We start from the raw sequence: 23,464 nt of genomic DNA on the forward strand, positions 1-23,464 counted from the left end.
AACCCCACGGCCCCCAAACCCCACGGCCCCCAAACCCCACGGCGAGACCACGGCAACGCTGCCGCCTTGCTCGGGCCGCCGCCCGCCAGGCCCCGCCGCGGGGAGGCGCGGGGGCAGCGTAAAGGGCGGCTCTACGACCCGGCCCTGGGACCGGCCCCCGCGACCCGACCGCATGGCTCCCGCCCCGGCCCCGGCCCCGCCGCCATCGCGCCCCCCACTCACCTCCCGCCGGGCCGCGGCTCGCGTAGCGCTCGCTTTCGGAGCGCGGCACCTCCTGCTGTCTCCGCCCCTGACGGCCGGGCCGGGCGCTCCGCGGGGGCCGGGCGGCTCTGTCGTCTTCTGCGCCCTCCCGCTTTGCCCCCCCCCCCGGCCCGCGCCGCCTCGGAGGGCGCTTCCGGGCTTCGTTCGGCGCTGAGAGCCACGCGGCACGTCCCGGAGCCTCCTACTTATTTCGATTCTTTTACGGCTGAAATTAAGGACGGAAAACAACCCGGGCCGCAGCCGCGCGGCTCCTCCCGCAGGGGCGGCGCAGGGACCGCCCGCACACGGCTCCGAGCCCGGGCCGTGCCTCGCGGGAGGGGCGGCTCGGCGTGCCGGGACCCGCAGCCGGCAAGGCGGGGAGTTCTGCCCGGCGCCGCCGCGGAGAGCCGCGCCCCGGTGACCCGGAGCCGCCGCGCCCGGGTCGGCAGCCGGTGTTGGTGCCGGTGCCGGTGTTGGTGCCGGACTCCTCGCCGCGCCGCCCTGAGCTGTGCCAGCAACACGTGCCTTTCTGCTTCAATGACTGATTTCGGATTGGTGCCACCGTGGGAATGTTGGGAAGCCGATATGAAATGTGTCGGGGTTATTTTGTAACAGCAGCGAAGCACGCTGTGCATTTCATCTTCACACAGGGTTTATGAAGTACTTCGTTTCTTTTTAGCACGCCAGGCTGCCTGCAGGCGGTGTGCGAGCCGTGCGGAGGTCACCGAGCTCTGCAGGTACAAAGAAGTAAAGCAGAGATCTGTGTTACCGTGAGCTCATCTGGGTGCTGCTGGTGCAACACCAGGCCTCCATCAGCAGTGGGCAACTTCAAGCCCAGAGATGGGTGGACATAAGGAAGAAGTCTGTTACCGTGAGGGTGGTGAGGCCCTGGCACAGGTTGCCCAGAGATGTAGTGGATGCTTCATGGCTGGAGACAGCCAAGGCCAGGCTGGGTGGGCTCAGAGCACCTGATGGAGCTGTGCGTGTCCCTGCTCATGGCAGGCAGATGGATCGGATGGCCTTTAAAGGTTCCTCTAAAAGAAGGGGAGCAGGGAGGACCCAGGGAACTACAGGCCGGTGAGTCTCACCTCCGTGCCTGGGAAGATCATGGAACAGATCCTCCTGGACAACATGCTCGATCACATAAAGAATGAGCATGTGATCCGAGACAGCCAGCAAGGCTTCACCAAAGGAAGGTCATGCCTAACTAATCTTGTGGCCTTCTATGATGGAGTGACGGCATTGGTGGATGAAGGGAAGGCGACCGATGTCATTTACCTGGACCTGAGCAAGGCCTTTGACATGGTCCCCCACCACATCCTCATCTCCAAATTGGAGGGAGGTGGATTTGATGGGTGGACGACCCGATGGATAAGCAATTGGTTGAAAGGCCGCAGACAGAGGGTGGTGGTCAATAGCTCTATGTCCAGGTGGAGGCTGGTAACAAGTGGTGTCCCCCAAGGGTCTGTCTTGGGACCGGTGCTCTTTAACATCTTTATTAATGACATCGATGAGGGAATTGAGTGCACCCTCAGCAAGTTTGCTGACGACACCAAGCTGAGTGGTGCGGTTGATACGGTGGAAGGAAGGGATGCCATTCAGAGGGACCTCGACAGGCTGGAGGGCTGGGCTCGGGTGAACCTGATGAGGTTCAACACGGCAAAGTGCAAGGTTTTGCATTTGGGCCGGAGGAACCCCAGGCACCTGTACAGGCTGGGAGGAGTGGTCCTTGAGAGCAGCTCGGCAGAGAAGGACCTGGGGGTCCTGATGGACGAGAGACTGAACATGAGCCAGCAGTGCGCTCTGGCAGCTCGAAAGGCAAATGGGATCCTGGGCTCCATCAGGAGAGGGGTGGTCAGCAGGGACAGGGAGGTGATTGTCCCTCTCTACTCGGCTCTTGTGAGGCCCCATCTGGAGTACAGTGTCCAGGTGTGGAGCCCTCAGTACAAGAAAGGCATAGAGATTTTGGAAAGGGTCCAGAGGAGGGTGACTAAGATGATCAAGGGGCTGGAGCACCTCCCTGTTGTAGAGGACAGGCTGAGGGAGTTGGGCTTGTTCAGCCTGGAGAAGAGAAGGCTGTGGGGTGACCTCATGGCAGCCTATCAATACCTGAAGGGAACCTACACCCAGGAGGGGAGTAAACTCCTCAAAAGGGCTGACAATAGCAGGACTAGGGGAAATGGATCCAAGTTGAAGGAGGGAAGATTTAGGTTGGATGTTAGGGGGAAGCTCTTTACAAGGAGAGTGGTTAGGCCCTGGAACGGGCTGCCCAGGGAGGTTGTGGATGCCCCGTCCTTGGACGTGTTTAAGGCCAGGTTGGACGGGGTCCTGGGCAACCTGATCTAAATGTGTATGTTTGGTGGCCCTGCCAGGCAGGGGGGTTGGAACTACATGATCCTTGGGGTCCCTTCCAACCCGGGTGATTCTGTGATTCTGTGATTCTGTGATTCTGTGATTCTCAATTTGTATGTATGTATATGTTAAGTGAATGTAGCTAGCTGTAACATTACAGCATGTCATCCAGTGATAATGCTGCCATGAGCTTTAATGGCTCTTGAGGACATTGGAGTTGTGCACAAAGGAACAATCATCATCATAACTGTTGCTTAACCGAGCTTGTCTTCTTGCCAGCATTACCTTGAATTCACAGGAAGGTGCTCCTATTGCAGAACAGCACCAGGGACTTTGTACATCTGTGACCGAAAGCAGTCACACTTAGCAGTGCTGGTTCTGTGCCCCCCACTGCTGGCTTGTGCTCATGGGGCAGCTCGTGGGGGGAGCTTTCATGCGTGGCCACAAGGCGCCATCTCCCACCTTGAGCTAACATCACAACCAAGGAAAGCAGTGCCGTTGTGTGAAGGATGCCTGCTGTTCTCGTGGTTTACAGAAAATGTGATGAATGGCACCTGAAAGTGCTGGTGAGGAGCTGTGGTGGGAATGGAAGGGTTGCTCGGTGGGCAGAACACGTGCAATGCCTCTGCCAAGGGCCAGCATCAGGAAACTGCTCTGGATTTCCTGCTGGGTAGTAACAGCTCAGTCTGTGCTGAAATTGGGAGGATGCTTTCTCTTGGGACGTGGTGACAGTTGTGGCTGGAAGACAAACACACAGACTGGTGTGGGAATGCAGGCGTCCCATTGGCTTTGGATCTTTGGGGAGTTTGGTTCTGAATGATTAAAAATGAAATAGCTTTCATACTATTGCTAAAGTACCTAGGATTCATTTGGGGTTTTTGTAGCTTTCAGAGGTGAGGCTGACCTGTGTGTTTGCTCACTGATTCCAGAACTGAGTCTCCATAGCTACAGCTTGGCACAACACAGCGCTGAGCAGGGCTGGCCACACAGCTCTGCAGAGAAGGGAGGAGGACATCCTGGCCTCCTGGCTCCGGCTGCACTGTGACTGCAGCACTGAAGGTGAGCACTGAACAGCAGAGTGTCAGAAATCCCTGAGCTGTATTGGGTCCACTGAGCAGAAGGGAGGTAACCAGGGGCTGCGGGTCCTCCGGCTCAAGCATTCAGTGGAAGCACAAGGCCTGCTGGCCATACACCTTTCTCATTTCCACTTTGTTTTGACGTGCATTTGCTTCTCATGGTGGGAACATCTGCTGTAAACCATCATTAGGGGCCTGGAGTGACTGGTGCCATGGAAAAGATGGAGTAGTGGGGAGGAGCCTGGGTTTGGGAGAGGTGGAGGGGGGGTAGGTGTGAAAATCTGGCCTGACAGATGGCTGGAGAGAGTTAGAAAGCTTAAGGTGAAAATGGAGCTTGAGGAGGACAAGAAGGGAAAGACAGCGTGTGGTCTGGGAGGAGAGGGGGTGGGGAACAGTGTTGGGTGAGAAGGCTGATTGCTTTGATATCTTTCGTTCCCAGAAGGGTTCTCTCATTTTTTTGTTTGTTTGTTTTCAGTGCATGTGCTGATCTGAGGCGGAAGACCAAAAAATTCTCAGGAACCAAAGCAGAGATGAAAGACAAAGCAGAATGAAGCCAACACAGAGGGTGAGTTCTTTCTGCAGGGGCTATGAACAATTCATATGATTTTCAGCTTGTGGCTGACGGTACATCATTGAGGAGGACTCTGTTTGAAGCTTGTTCCATGTTCTTTAGACAGAAAGCTGTATAATATATGTAATATAAAAGTAACCCAAGGGCTGTGTTAGAAGGAGCAGTGGTTTTCTTATGAACCCTTACATCTTCATGAATGAACAACTCTCCCAGCAAACTGCTCAGCTTATTCTCACCCAAAAGCTCAATACTTTTGTCATTAATCAAGAAAAACTCACACTACCTGTATAATCAATGATATTGAGATGTTATAATTATGAAATAAACAAGAGAGTTAGGCAGAGCAGATTATGATAACAAAAAGAGAATAGATAGAAAGGTTACCTGTATTCTGGGCTCACTTACAAAACTGCAACAGAGAGAATCTCCAGCAGAGATCCTTTTCCCCTGGCAGCCAGCTCTTAAATAGGTCTAGGAGGGGTGCAGCCAGGCTCCAGCCCTTCCAGCAGCACAGCTGAATCGCCTCACCTGTGTTCCCTGGCTGACGCAGCGCTCGCCTCAGGTACCCGGCACGCCCACACGCAAAAGGAGAGATGCCATTCATGTCTTTAGAAGGTTTTTTGAGAAACTGATTATGGAAACGCTGTGTTGTGAAGAGAAAAAAACGGACATTAGAGGCATTGTATTCCAATTGAGTTGGCTGTGTATTCCAATTAAGTAAAAAACCTCTGATCAATCAGTTCCCATGTACTGCCTTTAGGGAGCTGCACCTAGTAACGCCTTGGTTCTGGGTGTCTGCGTGTGGGCACGCTGGGTACGGGGGGTCGGTCAGATCAGTCCTTTCCCAAAACGACGCTGAGGAGGGCACGGTTTTGTCTGTTTGAATGCCAGGTTTGGGCAGCCAGGATTCCCAGGCCTCTATGAAAACTGCCCCTTGCTCTAATTGTGTATTTGAAGTTATGTGTAATAACGTGCAATTTTTCATACGTAATTGTGCAGAGTAACGACTTGATGTTTTATGGCAATTTAACGCACTGGCGTTCTGATACCACGTGCTTTCACCTTCTTTTTCTGGTGATCTCATTGCATATTTGGGAATTTGTTTCTTGTGGATCTCCTGAGCAAATATGGTTTAGAACGATGAGAAGGAGCGGGGGTGTCTGCTTATACTAAAGAAAAATGCTTCAGAAATACCTGACAACACCATGGGGCTGAATAATTTTGAGGAAATATCGTTAGAAGAACCTCCTGCCAGATGCCCTGGCAGTCATTGTGAATAACTTCTTCAAAGCAGCGTAATTCATAAGCATCTTCAGAACGTCTTTGTCATCTCTCTGCAGTTGCAGAAGGACTCGGTGTACGACAGGAGCCATGTGGGGCACTTGCCTGAGGTGCCCCCCGTCCCCCCTCCTGCTGCAGCTGCACCTTGGGAGTTGCGCGAGGTTTGTGTTCTGTCAGGGTTGTGTTACCCATGCTGAGCTGATTTTAGGCTCTGTGTGACACCAGGCCATGGGCACACTGTGAGTTAAGGGCAAGGAAAGTACATAAATTACTAATTTTAAGCACTGGGCAGGTGGTGGGGTGTTCTATTAGCGTTGCTCTTAGTGAGAGGAGTGTTGTTACACCTTCTATTATTATTTGGTTATTAAGCCAGTCAAAATCAGTTCATTACGTATATGGTTCATTACTATTTGTGGCTGAATTTTTGGATTAAAAATATTTTCCTTCCAGGCAGATTGTGATTTGTTTACTTTATTTAACCTGAATCCAAATGATGGTCCCGAAACAGCTGAGAGCTCGGCAGGTGCAGCATTGGTCTGAATTGGCTGCTTCAGGTGCACAAATAAATCCCACGTGCCAGCATTCAGAGGGAGAAGGGAGAGAGGGTGGCTGTTTCCTGCCATGAGCAGCCTCACAGTTCCTCATCTGCCTCATTTGTGTTGCACTTTGTTTCCCCAGTGGTGTCTCTTAATAGTAAGAGATTGTTTGTGAAGAAATTGGAGTGATTTCTGCTGTAAAGTTTGTCGTTTCACACTTTGAAAATTGAAGATTTTAACTGCAAAATCTATTCTGATTTTTTTACAAAGGGTAAAATAATTAAATGAAACATTGCATAAACTTTTAAAATTGTCGTCCGGAAATCAATTAGACTTCCTAGGGATGTGTCGAGGTTTATACAAGGTAGTTTAGCCACTGGCATTTGTGTCCCATGAGCAATGCACTTTTGCCAGGTGACTTTTTCTCCTCTCCAGGGGGCAGATTTCCTCCTGGTGGATGCTTTGTCCAAGCAGTTGCTTTCAGTATCACCACTGGCAGAATTTTGCATCCAGCAGTTCTGTGTTTTGGGAAGAAAAAATATGTCTTTGAAAGCAGGCCTCACTGGGATTTGCAGAGGTGGAACAGTTCATGGTTCTGTGTTATACACCCTCTGAGTGTGTATCTTCACTAAAAATAATTGCAGTCCCACAGCCCTTATGCCTGTGACTCTTGTTCAAATTCTAATCTAAACAATGATGAAGAGCCAATCCACTGATAGTAACTGACTTGTGAAGAACGTGGAGTGAGCAGAGGGAAGAAATCTACTACAAATCCTGTATTGATGTGGAGGAGAAAGATGAGAGTAGAATTTGTTGATTTGTGTTATTATTCCACTATTGCAAGTACTGAGTGATGGCAGGTAGTTAACAAAGGCTGGAGAAATAGGAATTTCCTCAGTGTAAGCAAATGTAAGGAGGAGAGGATGTGGGGGAGGAGAGAGTGCTAGCTAGATCCTGATGCTTTTGTTTGTCTGTTTTGAGGGGGGGCAGGGCACGATCGCTCCCACTAGAGTTGTGTAAAATTACTTCTTCCTATGAGTGGAGCATTGGGATCTAAAATAAATTAGTCTTCAAATTACTCTGAGTCAGATTTGTGTATTTGTCTGTGGTGCTAATTGGTCTGTTGCCCTGTTCTAGCCCTGAGAAGAAGTAAAATCACTGTGCTGTGTGTAACTGTGACTTTTCTTACCCCTCCCATTTCAGCTCGTTCTTAAGAGCAGATGCTATCCTCGCTTGATGCAAGAGGCATCATGGACTTTGGCAGCTCCATTCAAAGAACAGAGTTATCACCGAAGCCCCAGTGACTCCATAGCTAATAACTACACTCCTACTGCGCGGGACTTAAAGCTGAAAAATCTTCACGTACTGAAGTCCTCTTCGATGACGAGGACACCGCCAGGTCCAGCGGGGCAGGAAGCAGGCACACCACGTGTCCGTATCCGAATCTGTCTGTGGGCTCAGCCTTGTTTGTTGTGTGCATTGTCTGTTTGTGCCTTGTCTGCAAAGTGACTCTGCCTTGGTAAGTGCTTACCAGTGTGTTACCTTAGGGTCAGGAGAGACAAGTTTCCAGAAGCACGCATAGCTTTACTAAAGGTAAGGCCAGGTTGTGGTCATTTTGTGAGGCTCCTCCTCCCAAATAGCCATGTGCAGTTATTTGGAGGAAACTGTGTGCAGCGCGGAAAATGAAGGTGATACAACTCAGCTCCGATCCTTGTCAGAAGTAAAAATGGGTACCAGAAGCACGGCACAGAAGCAGGCTCAGTGTGTGCAAACGAGCATTTCTGCTGTGCTTATGTTCACAGGGAACGGGCATCAGTCATCCTCTGAGCATCAGCGCCACTAACCTTGCTTCATTCACTTCTCACGTCTCAACCTTGCAGCTGATCTGTTAGCAACCTGTGCACACACAAACCCTACAGTATGAGATAATTCATGCTGCTGATTCAAAACATGTTGTGATGTAATGCAGATAAGGATATTAAGAATTGCTTCTGCTGTTTAAGTTTACCTATATTGTATCTATACAGCAAAAACATTGCTCAGATGTTATTGCACTCATTGCAAGTAACAAATTAACTCAGTTACTTAGTCTGTTAAGTGAAGAGCTAAGAGTTCAGGTTTATTTCATTATTATCTAGTTAGATGCCCCCTGTCTGAGCAGTGACACATCCATAAAGCACTGTTTCCTACACAACGCTTGCAATGCACGCGTGTCCTTCATGGCTGCTCTGCTCCTCCAAAGTTGTAAGAACTGTTTATTTTCCCTGGGGTAGATGGTGTGTAATAGATTTGATATCCACTTATTTCCCTGTGCATCGTGTAAGAAGTGATTATTTTGTTTCATTAGGTGTCTTCACAGTTTCTTAATTATACACCTGGTTCTTCTACTCCGTGTGCTTCTGTGGTATGTGAGTGGGATGTGGGGGGCAGGTCACATTATTGGAGAAAGATTGGGATGTATTTATTTATGGTTTAAAGTCCCGTCTGTTTGTGCACCTGGTAAGAATTCGTACTTTTCCCATTTTTTTACATGCAATATATTTGGTGGAACAATATATCTTATTGAACTGCTTTAAAATTCAAAAGCGAGTGCAGCGGGGCAGAAAAGATGGTCTGTGCAGAGGGTTGGAAAGCACTGACATTGCAGGGCTGAGCCCTGCACCTCAGTGAGGTGATGTGCCATGCGGTTAGCTTTGATTTGCATCAGTGTTTGAAAAATATGTATTATGTCATTTTCTTAACTGGTGCTTAAAGCTCTGAAAGAATTGGCACCTTCCAAGAAGAGGCTCGAAACTGCTCCAAGAAGTCCACGTGGTTCTGATAGGTAATGTTCTGTAGTGGTGTAAGGACACACAGTCACAGCTATTTCTGTTACTTGAGTTGTGCTTTGATTTTCTTTTGACTTGGAGGATGCGATGTGCTTCCAAGCATGAGATGTTAAGTCTCTACAAAAAGGTATGTGCATCAATACTGACATTCTACTGTGTTCTAAGCCAGCATCGTTCACTTCTTAGTGGCAGAGTACATTCAAGTCATGGGCATGCTGACAGTGCCCTCCTCTCACAGGTATTGACATGAGAACCCGAATTTAGGTGGTGGAGATACAGCTCCCAGCTGTGCTGTGAGCCTTTAAATGCTCTGTAATGCTCCTGGAGTTGTGTCAAGTTGAGTATTCTACTCTACTGAGTATTTCTTTTTACCTTTTTGTTATTGTTGTTTCCTGTGTTCCTCTGAAAAACAAAGGGAGAAACAGTCCTCTCTGGCATTGCTATGGCGTTGGTCTGTGTTAAGGTAACGTAGGGATCTGTGCCATACAAACGACACAGTGGGGATTTAAATTCTGTTCAACTAAGAGCTTGATAGTGCGCATTAAGTCAGGTCTGCAGTGCTGCTGAGTGCTGCTCATCCTGGGCAGTGAGGCAGGATCCCGATGGAGAACCCTGTGTAATCCTGGCACTGAGGGCTGCAGTGTAACATACAAGGGCTGCTCCGAAAGCAGTGCCTTCAATTTCATTGCACTGCCCCGCGCCTCCAGAGGCAGATGTTAGTGGGATGGCAGCAGAGGTTGAACCCTCCCACCAACACTCTGTTACATTTTAGTGTCTTAATGGCACCCACTGACCACCATCGACACCTGTGAGCATTTATGGAGACCCAGCAGTGGCTGTTGGCACAGTGAGGGTCAGTGCTGCATTTCAGCAGTGGTGACAGCAGCTGTGCTTCACCTCTGCTGCTGCAGATCTGTACGAGTGTGATGTGGAGCTCTTGTTCATTGCTGGTGAAGATGCAGAGCTGCTGCTGGTGGCTGCATTGAAAAACAGTGTTTTGTGGCTGAGAATTTGCTCTACCAAATGTTGTTATTGTGCTCTTTGTATCTATTGTCATTTCCATGGAAATAAAGAGAGGCACTGCTTCTGGAGTGACCCACATATATTTGTGAATGAGCCAATTTGAACTTTGGCTGAGATTGTCAAGATTTTGGAAAGAGAACCACCTGACAATGGGAGAGAGCTCGGGCATAATAGCCATTACTGTGAGGAGATCTGGATCTGGTAGAATTGCTTGCAAGATGTTGCCCATCTCAGCAGTACTGTGTAGCTGGGAAGTTCACATGATGTTAAGTGGCAGCTGGTTTTCTCTCTGTTGAAGTAAATTGCTATCTTCAACAATTTTATGGAGTTTCTCTTATGAATCATTGAAGTACTTCATCATAGGTTGTATTTGTCCTTAGAGCAGTGCGGTGTAGTCTGCCCATGTTGATTTGGGTATCCACTGAAGCTTCCTTGCTCACCAGAGCTGTGTTTTGTTTCAGCAGTACCCCGCTGTTACGCACTTTGGATCTCGTTTCCCTGCGTGCAGCTGCTCCTGGGCCAGAATTTGATGCTGCACGTTACACAGAAGATCAACCACTGACTCCAGAAGAGCAGTTTGTTGTCATGCACTCGCACGAGGAGGAGATGAATAAGCGAGAAAAGTCACCTTCAGGAAGCGATATGGAGGTATTTAGTGTTCATTTCCGTTTGGAAAGCAGTAGCAGCAGTGCATGTCGGCACTACGTCTGTAACCTCTTTGCTTAAGTGGAGCTGAGAAGAGGATGCAGTGCCTGAGGTTTAGGAGATGCAAACAGGAATATTCAGCAAACTGCTGTTAAATTTTGTTTCCCTTCGTACTTGTTTCTCAGTTTGCCTTCTATATAATGATTTTGCAAGTAAAACTGTCTTCCCAAATTCGTAACCTCACACATTGGTGGCTTCTACTTCAGAGGTCAGGAATTTAGTGTGCTGCACTTAATACACACTTCCATCAAAACAGATGCAAGTGTGATCAAAATGTCAGACGTTTAAAGAGAATTGGAAGATAGGCACAGCTACAACTCATGGTGCTCAGTTACCTTTTGATTGCAGAAAAGGTTCAAGTAACAGAAAAGCCCAAATGATTTTGAAGTAATCATAGCAACGAGGGGAGAAGTCATTGTGGCCTTCCACTATTTGAAGGGAATGTATAAAAAGGGGGGGAGGGGGACTGTTTACATGGCTGGATGGTGATAGGACAAGGGGGAATGGTTTTAAACTGAGATAGGGGAGGTTTAGGTTGGATATGAGGAGGAAGTTTTTCACCAGAGGGTGGTGAGGCACTGGAACAGGTTGCCCAAGGAGGCTGTGGATGCCCCATCCGTGCAGGCATCCAAGGCCAGGCTGGATGTGGCTCTGGGCAGCCTGGTCTGCTGGTTGGTGACCTGCACACAGCAGGGGTTGGAACTGGATGAGCATTGTGCTCCTTTGCAACCCAGGGCATTCTGTGATTCTATGGTAATTCCCTGTCTACCAGAAGCTCTTACACAGCGTAACATTTTGAATGTGTTTTGCAGCGGTATTGGCACTATGTGCGCAGCGCAGTGCGGGAGGACATGTTGGCACCTCAGGATGAGGAAGTGATGAATGCAATTTTAAAGCAAATTCCAATTCCTATTCTTGCTAACCCCTATCTGAAGAATTCACTTGTGAGTTTAAAAGAAGAGGTTAAGGAAGACTATTGTATCAGCCTCATGAAAGCCATTGGTAAGACTTGTAATCTCATAGCGATTTAGCATATGTAAACTGTTGCACTTGGAAAGCAAATCTGATTTCTGCTCTTAGCACCCGTGGAGGGCTCTGTCAGGGTCAGCAGAACTGCAGTAGGTGCATGGCAGAATGTCAGCATTCTTCCTGAAGTTCCATATTGAACAAACACCTGTGTATTCAACCTCTGCCAAGGAGGTGATTTTGTAAATCAGACTGTAGATACTCTTGTTGTGCCCATATGCCCATTTGCTTTCCACACCACACTCCAGCAGTTTTGGAGCCTATTAGAGACCTTGATACAAACACAACACAGCAGCAGTGACTCCAGAGATATTCAGAGTGCTTTTTGGGAGCACATGTAGAGGGGCGGGACGGGCAGAGCTGTTCATTCCCAGTGCAGGGGAACAGCAAAAGGGGCTGATGTCAATGCAGAAAATGGGAGATCTGTGCCTGTCCTCCTTCACGGGGTGCAGGCTGATGGGAAGGCAGACTTGGGTGGATCAGTGGTCACAGAGTACTCACCAGTGTGAATGGAACGAAGAGAACGAGTCCCTGATGGGTGTCTTGGTGATAAAGGGCTGCTTCTCATTCTATTCTGTGTAGTGTGACTCATACCTATAAGAGGGGTTTATTTCCTATGAAATGGCAGCAGGTAAGAATCACCATTAGTTTTTAGCAAATCAGAGGACTGATTTACAAATGGAATGTCTTTTCTCAGAATTTGTACCTGGGCACTGAGCAGTGCCTGTGCCGTCAGCTGACAGCAGCCCTAGGTGTGCAGCACTGCGTGCAGCTGCAGCTGCTTTCTGACATCTGCAGAAGCATGTTGTAAGGCATGGCATTTATTTCCACCTGCGTTGCAGTGGGTATAATGCCGTCCTTTTCTCTTTAAACATAGGAGCCACGTTTGGCAGTGTTCAGCCTTCCCACTTTGAATTTTTTAAAGTCTGTTGATCAAGTATTTGTAGTCTCCTTTTCACAACAGCATGGAAAGGAGAGACTGCTGGGTTTTCGCTCTGCTTTCTCCACTCTCCAATCTCCAAGTAACCTTTAATTTGCTTTTCTTTGTTGGTACAGTCTGTGTGTTTGTGGTTCCCATACGTGGGAGAGCTCAGTGTGCAACTCCCAGGTTTTGCAGACGTTCTTGGGGCCGGCAGAACGGAGCTTTGTCCTCTGGGAGAGAACACACGTCAGCCCTTGGGTGCCATGCTCTTCCTCGATGCAGTGAAGGCTTTGAGCAATAATTTCTGCAATCACAAATATTTAAGAAGCCTCCTAAAAATTCTGCTTGGAAGGGAGATATTTCCACCCTCACTTTGTGGACCAGGAAGTAAATGAAGCACCCAATACCCAGCTTGGGAAGGCAGGATGAAAAGTTGTTTCTACATCTCCTGATTTTAGAGCCAGGACCAGACCCTGTTTTATTTTTCCAAAATAACTTTATATGCGTGTTGGTAACTTGATTACTGTGCTGTATTTCACTGAAAAAACTTACAAGGAATGGCAGTGCAGATTTTAAATGAAGAATTCCATGCTTCATGAACTATGGAGAGCCTGTGTTCTCATGTGCAGGTATGACCATGCATGCCCTCTCACCGCAATGTAGATCTGATTTATTCCAGTTGATTACATCCTGATGGATCCGGCTGAGAGAGAGAGACTGCTGGTTGGAAGAACCCCGCGCCCGTTTCCCCTGAGAGTCATCCGGGCACCCGTCCCATGGCACAGTTCTTACAAAGAAGCAAAAAGCTGGAATGAAAGCAATCTGTTTGTTGTGAATCCACTGATGCACGCTTTACATCAGCTTTGGCTTTCTGAGTAAGAAATTGCAATTAACATTATGTTGGGATTGTATGGCTTCGTTAGAGAGCGCGTCTGCTGACCGATGCTGCAGAGCTCCGAGCGGGGGATGGAGGGGGAATGACAAAATCTGTTCTCTGTTTTCTAAAGAGTGTTTCATTTTCAGAGCCTGCAGGAATCTCAGCCACGGAATGGTTGTTTCCTGCAGTGTCTGGCTGTGAGTGAGGGACGTGCACTCAGTGCTATGAGAAAATCATCTCCTTTGTTAAATGGTGTTATCCCAAATTCACTTTGGGATAAGGCTTGAAGCTCAATGAAATAGTAATGTAGAATTCTCAATGTTATTGCTGAAATTAACAAAAGAAAACCTTTCGCCTCTGCTAAAACCGAGTCTGTTTCAGTTGGAAGTTGCTCTGGGGTCTCTGAGGCGTGCTTTCATGGGGAGTTAAAAATGGTGTTCAGTAACCCTGCGTACTAGTAAGCTTTTACCATTTAAACATTGATGAAATGTAGTTGTTTTTTTTTCTCCTGGAGGGTACCCAGGTGGGTGCTTTTTACTATTAATGTGGGGCAGAAGCAGGAGCTGTTGTTCCAGGTGCTCTTACTGTCTGGACTCACTAATAAACCTGCAAAAAAGACAAGTAATATTCTGAGCATTTTATCAAAAATTAACATAATTTGAAATCTGCAAAATGCCAAATGAAATTTGTGAAGCTCTTTACATTTGCCAACTGCAAAGGACAGTTGAGCAAACAACCAAGCAAAAACTGTGGAAATGCACTTGCTGGACAAGTTGGCAGTGACGTGACCTGCATAAGCAACGAGGTTTTATTTGCGTTTGTAAGTTCACTCAAGACCTGGCTGTGTGTCGCTGCGGGCTTTGCTCGTTTGAGCAGAACTCCTCGCAGCGCCGGCTGTTCGCTCCCGCAGGTTCGGCTGCCTGCGGTTTGTTCGCACTCAGGAGCTCCGTGGCGAGGAGCCGCCGCTGCCGCCCGCCGGCTTCGTGGGCGCCGTTCGCAGGCACTGCGCGGAGGCTCGCGCCGTCCTCCTAAACAAGTCAGTGCCCCCCGTCGTGGCGGTGGGGGGGTGGGGATCTGAGGGCTGAGCTGCGGCAAGAGCTGCGCGTTTCAGTCTTATTTCCTGGCATGAAGTAGCAGTAAATTTACATAGAAATGTTAGAGTTCTGATTGAGTTAATGTAAGTTAAGAGAATGAGATTACATTTCAGTTTCCACTCCTATGGATTTTATTTGCAAGATGGAGATTCTTAGTTAGGTGCGTGTTACAGGTCCTCAGCAGGTGAGATGAAGTACAGAATTCACACTGACTGCAGCAGTAAGCAGCCATTCCCATTCTGATCCAGGGCCAGCTGCTGTCAGTGGAAAACTCCCTTTGCAGATGCACTCACCTGTAAGTCCCTGTGTGCTGAGACATCTCTGAGGCAGGAAAGAAATATGGGAGCAGAGAAGTACCCTTGGTCTTAGGCAGGTGGCACTGATGGCCTCAGGAAGTTTTCGGACTGTCTGTTCTCTGGTTAGTTAAGTGGAACCACACAAAACCACAGCGTAACCTGCTGTTATGTCGAAAAGTGAGTGGTCCAACCAATTCATGTTTCAGAGCGCTAGAAATGCGGAATGTTGTTGAACAGTGTATTTTGAGGGTTGGATTTATTTATCAGCTTTGCACCCGTTTTACAGTGTATAATTGTAAAGGTAAGTTGACTTTCTTATTTATTTCAGTACATTTGGAATGAACTTGGAAGCCTTTGGATTATAAGTATTTCCCCAGAGGTGTGAATGTCTGCCCGATCTGACATTAACCTGGGACGCTTTGCTCTGGTGTGAACCTGTCGATACCAGTTAACTCATGCTGTTTACAAAGGAAACAAAAGAACTCCATGGTTAGAGGTGTTTCCTTTTAATACCTGTCTCTAGCTTCAATTCCCTGAGAATCGTCATTAAGCCGTATCTGTTTCAAAGGGTGGCTGAGATGGCAGTGGTTCCAGAGACACCTGAATCAAAGGGAAAAGTGAACGATAGAGAAAAGCATCTGGATGCTGAAAGAGCAATTGCAACCATGAGGGTGCTCGCAGCAGAGCAAATGGGAATAAAGTGACTGGCAGGCTGGAAACTAGAAGGAAGGGAGGCTAAATCTGCCCCCCCGTCTGCAGGAGTTGTGACCAGAAACGTGGCCTTTTCAGCATGGAGATCACTCATTTAAGGAGGTGTCTGGTGCTGGTAGGCGACTTCGTTCCATCATCAGGATCTCAAGGCTCCCATTTAATGCTGATAATTTGCCACCAGTGTTCCATCTATTTCATATTCATTTAAACTAGTCTTAGGTTCCCATGCTAACAGATATCTTGATGGTGTTTCTCCAGGTGGTGGCAGATGCAGTTTAGTCTGACACCTAGTTATCAATTCTGTGCTCGCTTTTTGGATTGTGCTCATTCTTTGGGTGATCTCCAGCTTAGATTTCATTACAAGGAGGAAGCCTGAGAAGCTTTTAAAAACTTTGTCTGCCTTGTTTTCTTTTAGCTGGATCCCCACTTGTGCATCAATTTTACGTGATGAGAAAAGGAAGTGGCTTCATTTTGCTCCTGGAAATAGCAGGGATTCACCCCAGCAAATCGAGAGCTACTTCAGCTCTGTGGCGACTCTCATGTCGTTGCAGCTCCGTCAGATGGTTGTTAGCTCCTTGGAGGACCTTCTTCGATTTTTTATGATGCACGAGGTGTGTGCCACCAGGTGTATCTGTGCTCGCTGCTTCCAGCATTATGTGGGGATGGTAACTCATGCAGTCACAAAACATAATTCTCTTTGAGGCTGAAATACTCCAGATAGCTTTAGCTTTACTGGAATAGGGCTGAGCCCTTCGGATCACCGTTCCTACTCAGTGGATTTTTTTCAAGGGCGAGGAACTATTTACTCAAATAATGATTTTGCAGGCCTGGAGTTATAATTAAGAGTTTTCGACTCCATCTTGAGGGGATGTGCTGTTTTTTAATGGCATTTTTGAGTTTTATTTGCCTTGACCTTAACCTGGCCAACCTGTTCTCATAAAAGCACACAAATTATCCTCTTTACATCAGAAGTGTGCAGCTGTATGTAATCCTTTGCAGAGAGAGCTTGCGTTTGGTGTCCCTGTCTATACCAGATGAGTGCCCTGTATTATTTCAAGCAATGCGTTTAATTATGAAAATGAACATCAGACTGCAAGAGATTCTGTGGTTCTTTTGGCTACCACAGAGTTGTCTCACAGTGGAAGTGAGTTTGTTAAATATCAGGTCACGCAGAATGGCTGCTGTGATGAGGCAGGAGCCATAATGAGCATGGCAGCTGAAATGCTGCACGGCAGGCAGAGGTCAGAGGTGATGCCCATGGCAGGCTCCCCTCGTGGCCGGCTGCTGCTGCTTTTTGTTTGGTGGCTTGAAATTCTTACAGCTTCCACATTACCGTCCTAGATGTGGGTTAGCATTTTGTTACTGTAGAAGCAATTTTGGGGTAGGACAGTTGTTATTAACCATCAAGACAATTAAAGCAAGCAAAAAAACCCTACAGAATCTTGTATTTGATGCTGGGTTTTATTTCTGATAATGATTTTTTCTTCGCTTTGGGTTTTAGTTCTGCATGGCACTTGGTGCTTAGGCACCACGAGGCAATTAGGCTTAGCTCCAGCTTCCTAATTCTGTGTCTTACAGATTCCTTTAGGAGTTGGCATCTGAACATCTTGTATGTTGGTGCAGCAGTGTTCTGACTAAGAGCTGGTGAAGAAAATCCCATTGGTGCTCTGTAGTTAAAAGAGTGGGGACGTGGGTGACAGTTAAATGATTACAGTTGTAATTGATTTATTTGGCATGTTCAATTTTCATTCTTTTCCCCAAGGACGGGAGTGATTTTGCAGAACCCTATCAAGAAATGCAGTTCTTTTTGCCTCAAATACTGATAGTCAAACTCAGTGTGGAAGAACCCAAGATTGTCTTTGAGCCACCTTTGAACGAATGTTGGGATTTCATCAGTCTGTGCTTCAGGGAGATCCTACAAAGCGCAGAGGGGCTTCCAAAGGTACTGCACAGATTGCAGCTCCACGTAAAGTACAACTTTGTGAATTAAAAAACACGTGGTGTGAAATGTTACCTACGAGAGTCACATCCAAGGAACTGCATTTTGTGTTATAGAAGGTATTGTAAATGCTCTCACATCACTTGCAATGATTCCCTTTAGGTAGAGAGAATTCTCTTTCCTCAACTAAAAAGAGATGACCTCGCTCTCAGTACAGTCAAACCAGACGAACCGTTGTTTGCAGAGTACATAAACAAACTTGAGGAGATCTTTGAGAACAACATGCTTGGCCCACAGAGGTGAGTTTTGTCTGTTGACCCTTTTGCCCATCACGTTCTTACATTCCTAAAAACACTGATCTATTTGACTCAAACATTAAACAATTTGAGCCAATTTGTTTCTTGCTATAACAAATCTTCACATTGGAAGCTTGTGTTTGTTTTTGTCATCTACTGTGTTTAAGGTACTTAAACATGTACAGGAAATACAGCCATCTTTTGAACAACGATGCACAGCAAGACGTTACGGATTTCTTGAATGGAAGTCCATCCTTAGGAGCTTTAAGAGAGGTAATACATAACTGACAACCGCTATGCATTCATACAGCACATCACACCTGGACGTCACTCCAAAAGCAGTGCCTCCTCTTTATTCCCATGGAAACTACAACAGATACAAAGAGCACAGTGATGCTGTTTGATAGAGCAAGTTCTCAGCTACAAAACACTGCTTTTCAACAGTCACCGCCATTAGCTGTGCGTTTTCACCAGCGCTGAACAGGAGCTGTGCACTGCGCTCGTGAAGCTCTGCACAGAGGTGCCCCAGTGTCACTGTCACCGCTGCTGAGATGCAGCACCCACCTCCATAAACATTCATAATTGTTGATGAACATCAGTGAGTGCCATTTTTTGTTCATGGAGGAATTCAGTGATGCCCCTTTGCTTCATCTGCGCTTCCACGTCAGACACCATTCTGTTGGAGTGCCCCGTTCTGTCAGCTCTGTCACGCAGCAGTAAAAAGTAATGGAGTGTTGGTGGGAAGGTTCAACCTCTGCTGCCACCTCACCAATACCTGCCTCTGTCAGAGTCAGCCATCACATTAAAACAAGAGGCATTACTTCTGGAGCAGCCATCGTACATTGCTGTTCTGAAGAGTTTCAATTCAGATGGTTTGTTTCACCCTTGGATCACATGGGAATGCATCTCCCTTACTCCATAGGGCTGCTATGCTGAAGGATATTTCTCTCTGGCCTTCTTCTCTGGGTTCTGTTGGATGCCAGCTGAAGGCTGTCCGGAGTACCTGGTGAATCTGGGTCTCGCTGGTCTGTTGGCTGTCTTGTCTTTAGCCCTGCCCCCTTTCTTTGCTGCATTTGTGAGTTAACCTCTGCCCGAATACTTCCTGAGGCATCTTCTGGTGTTCCTTAATGCGACATTCTCCTGTGCGAAGATTTCAGCCCTATTTCCTTGTTGGGAATTAAATAGCTGTTGTTTAGCATCATTCGTCTATGAGCTTGAAAGACAAACAAAAAAACATAGTATCTATTATTTTCCATTTGTAGAAGATTGACAGCTTCACAGAACTGATAAGGGAGATTGCTTCCATGCGTGTCACTGTCCCTCTGGCCATGTTCTGCCTGGATGCTGCACAGCTGAACGAGGAACTCTGCGTTCGGACGCAAAATCTTAGAGATGCACTGATTGACTTTGAGGTGATGGAAAACAGGGAGTTAAATAAAAGGTGCGTGTTGTCAGTATGTGTGGTTGTTGCTTTCTGTGTGCGCTGCTGCTGTGTATCTGTGTCTGAGATGGCTGCATTCACCTGCTGCCTCTTCTACCAACACAGGCACGTGTGGGGAAGGACCCCAGATTGAGTGTAAAAGGAACAGAATGCTTTCCCTGCTGGCACCCAGCTAAAGCAGGGTGCAGAGTGCAGTCTGTAGATCAGCTTCTCTTGAATCTGACTTTTTTTTTTCCCCTGGGGAAGCAGTGGTTCTGATTGCATACTTGTGGCAAATTTAACAATAGTACATTTAAAAAAAAAATTAAAACGAGGATATAATTTGACTTTATTGTGATGGGATAATCATGGATCTCTGAACTTAAAAAATAAAAAAATTACCGTCAGGGACAGAATTCTTTCACAGTGAATAGAGACAGAGAGTAGCTGTTTGTTTCTGTTTTAAAGGAAAGGTTCCCCTCACTTACCCAGAAAGCATCTCCTGGTGGAGACCAGCTGTTCTTCGTGGGGCCTCTGTCTGCACTCACTGGGGGGCACCGAGGCCATGAGCTTGTTTGGGAGCCCCGGGCTGCTTTAGTGGAACTGACCTCAGTACAGAGCAGGAATCTGGGACAAGGGCATCTATTGCTCTAACAAAGAGGGAAAACAGCAGGATTTGTCCCTGTTTTCCATTCCAATGTAAAAAGCTTTTTAAAAAGCTTTTTAAAATTGATTTTTCATCATCTTTGTACTTTGTTTCATGCTGTGCACCTGATCTTATATTTGTGGAGGGATTATGTGAGCTCTTGCTTACTGCATTCAAACTTTTATTTTTGCCACAAGTCAGGTCTTGAAAAAGTAAATTCTAAACTTGTGGGAAATAAACTGTTGATGTGCTGCTGTTGTTAAATTGGACCCAATTTGATGATTGCCTTATTATTTATCAGTTCCTACAAACACAGCAGAGAACTGGTTTTGCAGGGTAAAATGCAATCCTTAATAAATGTATCTCTGTTGTGTATATTCATCTGAATAATTGGAGTGTGAAGGACAAAACTCCACGAGCAGAATCTTACATCTCTCTTCACCAACAGGTGCAGTTGTAAGCCTGTTCGTTGTTTTCCTTCCTGTAGGATTTGTGGTGAATATAATTCAATTGCAAACAGAATGAGCAAGCTGCCTCTGAACACAGCAGAGCTGGTGGAACTGGACGCCTACTTAAAGCAATCCAGTCGGATCACTGCCTCCAAACTGAGGCAGGATGTCTGTGAGGCCGCCCGCAGGCTGCAGTTCCTCATGGACTACGCTGACCTTTCTGGTTTGTCTCCATATACAAACATTCATAGGTGGATGCTGGGCTCTGTGTGGGTGAATGGTGCATCTTGTAGAGTGAAGATGAAGTTCGGCTCACTGCAGGCTTCCTGAGTCCTGCAGCGCTGCAGTGAATGGCGGGTGCTAAACAAACAGAATGTGAAGATGGAAATGTCAGTTACCATGCTATAGCTCTTGTGAATCAGTCAGCATTGACGTGCTCTGGAATAATAATGATTAACATTGTTTTATCCACTTCATGGAGGTGTAATCTACATATTTAGTTTGGAATAATCTGTCACTTTACGTAGTTGGACTCGAATATCGTTTCACAAATATGTATTCTGGCAAGCTCTTCTTAGTGATTTCTCTGTCTAGTTAATGTCTAGAAGTTTACCTTCTTCACGTGATTTTAGAGTTTTGCTATCAGTCTAACTTGTTTTAGCAAAAAGTTCATTATCTTCAGCTGCTGGCTGAAGATCATTCAGCCAGCAGCTCGAAAAAATAGGAGGTTCATTCCTAACTCACTTATTCCTGAATGCAGTCTTGTCTTCTTTTGCTTCTACTTCTCAGTCTATTAGGTCACTGCTTCAAAGGTAGATTCTTCAAGATGTCTGTATATACAATTTTCTCCTTTTAGGTTATGACATACAGCTGAATAGCACGGTTCTCCATTGGCCCAATCAGATCGAAGTGATGTTTGAAAACTGTGCAGATGAGCTGAGCAGCAGGAGGGAACACGCAGAGCTGGTTTTGCTGGAAAGGTGCGTTGTGAAGATGTTTTATTTCATTGGATATTTCTAAAGGAAGAGAACACCTCCTTATCAGTAAAAGAGAGAGAATTGCAAATAAATAGAACTTGGAAAGCAGCTGAGAAAATAAGAGAGAAACCTGCTTGAAAATATGATGGAAATTTCTGAGAAGATGTTGGTCAGGGTAGATGAGAATGTATTTTGAAAGGTTTGAAAGGAGAAATGAAGGAATGGCTGAGTCCTGTTACATCTGTTTGCGTTGCTCCTTTATCTCCTTCAGGCAGTAAAGGAGATAAAGTATTTAAGGTAGAGTAGTAAATGTAAGTGAGCTGGGTCGGTTGGGAGGTTTGAAAATGAACTTGGAATTGGAGTGTGTAGTATTGATACAACTGATGCATGGGTTTTACTGGGGTCTGTACTTTGTGCCGGTTCTGGGGTCACATTTCATGTGACAGCATTTGTTGTAATTCATTAAAGAGCTGAAACCTAAAAAGGAGCAGAACAGAGCACCACCTCACCTCCGCTGTCTTAACTCAGGTGTTCGCGGTTTGATGAAACGCTAGAAGGTTATAACAGAGAAATAGAAAGCTACAAGAAGCAAGAAGTCATGACCATAGAGGAGATGAGGAGCAATGCTGAGAAACTGAAGGAGCTAAATAAGAATCTAGATGAAGCAGTGGCTGAACTCGAGGTTAGTATTTTTTGTGTCAGCTATGAGGTGGGCTGCAGTGTTACAGGGTGAAAAATGCTTTTCGGGGCTCTGGGCGCACACTGTCAAGCAGGCTTAATGATTCCCAAATTCAGGAATGTGTGGCTGCTATCTTCTTATCCCACAGTATGACTGCTGAGTTGAAAAATGTGTTTTGGGGAGGAGAAATATTGATTGAAGTCCTTTAAATGGAATAACTGTAATTGCAAGCAGTCAGCAGCAGCAGGCTGCTGCCCATGAGAAACAGTTCTTCGGACAGAGGTGGCAGGAGGATGCTGGGGAGACAGGTGCAGTTTTTCCTGAGTTGTGCTATTGGAATTGTGTACAAGTCTCTCTGCTTATTCTTTAATTAAAACCAAATGTTTTCCAGCTCCTTGTATAATTTCTAGAACTGCCAATGGGTATTAATGTTTAATATTAATATTAATATTTAATGTGTGTATTATAGCACAGACAGGAAAGTTTTCAGGTGATAGAAGGAAGCTGAACACCAAGATTCCTAGATTCTATTAGAGCTCTCCAGCCAATATAGAGTGGTTCTGGGCTGAGCAGTTTCTTGGTTGTGTCTCTATTGGGATCTAAGAGTGGTTACCTTTGAAAGTTTCACAGGTATTGTGAGGCTTTATTAATAATCTAAACAACAGCAAGATGAAATTTCTGCATATACAGAGCCTTAAGGATCAAACGTTTAATGAAGTTCTGCTCAAAAGAGAAGATAGGACCAACAAAATCAGCATGAGATTTAGATAAATTGCTCCAATCCCTGTGTATCAACTGCTGTAATCTGACTGGAAGGCAGCCAGTGCATCCAGCTGTGTGAGTGAGCAGCACTGCTGCACTGTAGGCAGGGCAGAGCAAATCACTGTGCTGGTGCAGTTTGTCACTACGTACAAAGCGAGGGATGCATCCACGCAGTGTAAGTGACACTGAGCAGATCTCGATTGATCTCGATGTTCCTCTGCTTCCGGCTCAGATTGAATGACTACATGTATTAGAAGAGGTCTGTTGGTGTACAGACGCAAACTTTGGATTAGGTCTGAATTCAGGCAGTGTTGTGCTTCCCTTCCTTACCTGTAAAATGAAGAAGGCAGTGATTTTCTCTAAATCTTTGCGTGTTCATTTATACTGCTGGAAATTTTGGACAAAGACAGTATTTATTATCAATAGATTCAGCAATTAATGATTTGTTTGGTTGGAGTTCCCAAATGTTTCTGTGACAGAAGCTCAAAGCAAGCAATTCCAAGTGAAGACAATTCCAGCGTGACTGAAGTGTTTCAGGGTGCCTTGGAAGCTTGTGAGACACAGCATTACTGCCCATGTGCTGTTACCTATCAAGCACTTATTTCAGTAGTAAGAGATACCAACAGTTAAAGGGAGTTTACGGGAACGCGTTTGCCTAGAAGCCATGGGCGTGAGTCTGCGTACGTGTCTGGCCTTTGGCATGTAAAAAATTATAACCAAAATTAACTATTAGCAAGTTCTTTTTTTTAATAGAAATA

The 23,464-nt window shown here is 46.4% G+C and overlaps 2 protein-coding genes across 5 annotated transcripts in view; one reads left to right on the forward strand and one right to left on the reverse strand.

Annotated features, from left to right (window-relative positions):
* LDAF1 (lipid droplet assembly factor 1) overlaps nt 1–303 on the reverse strand; it is an 8,522-nt gene extending 8,219 nt beyond the window's left edge. For all 4 annotated transcript variants that reach the window (XR_006182468.1, XR_006182467.1, XR_006182469.1 and 1 more), the window contains exon 1: nt 223–303. The gene's annotated coding sequence lies outside the window, so the exon portion shown is untranslated. The remainder of the gene's footprint in view (nt 1–222) is intronic.
* A 3,912-nt stretch (nt 304–4,215) lies between these two features.
* Nucleotides 4,216–23,464, forward strand: part of DNAH3 (dynein axonemal heavy chain 3) — a gene marked incomplete at its 3' end in the record, with an annotated part of 59,092 nt that continues 39,843 nt past the window's right edge. The window contains exons 1-16 of the mRNA XM_042892231.1: nt 4,216–4,233; nt 5,589–5,681; nt 7,260–7,485; nt 8,811–8,880; nt 10,369–10,555; nt 11,425–11,614; nt 13,240–13,435; nt 14,348–14,473; nt 15,954–16,149; nt 17,301–17,480; nt 17,640–17,776; nt 17,941–18,046; nt 19,036–19,214; nt 20,327–20,511; nt 21,145–21,268; nt 21,794–21,947. Of these exons, the coding sequence (XP_042748165.1) occupies nt 4,216–4,233; nt 5,589–5,681; nt 7,260–7,485; nt 8,811–8,880; nt 10,369–10,555; nt 11,425–11,614; nt 13,240–13,435; nt 14,348–14,473; nt 15,954–16,149; nt 17,301–17,480; nt 17,640–17,776; nt 17,941–18,046; nt 19,036–19,214; nt 20,327–20,511; nt 21,145–21,268; nt 21,794–21,947 (2,367 nt within the window). The remainder of the gene's footprint in view (nt 4,234–5,588; nt 5,682–7,259; nt 7,486–8,810; nt 8,881–10,368; nt 10,556–11,424; nt 11,615–13,239; nt 13,436–14,347; nt 14,474–15,953; nt 16,150–17,300; nt 17,481–17,639; nt 17,777–17,940; nt 18,047–19,035; nt 19,215–20,326; nt 20,512–21,144; nt 21,269–21,793; nt 21,948–23,464) is intronic.

The sequence above is a fragment of the Lagopus leucura genome, unplaced genomic scaffold (assembly GCF_019238085.1).
Source record: "Lagopus leucura isolate 7727_CA_CO unplaced genomic scaffold, USGS_WTPT01 35130-1_obj-0_obj, whole genome shotgun sequence".
Classification (NCBI taxonomy): Eukaryota; Metazoa; Chordata; class Aves; order Galliformes; family Phasianidae; genus Lagopus; species Lagopus leucura.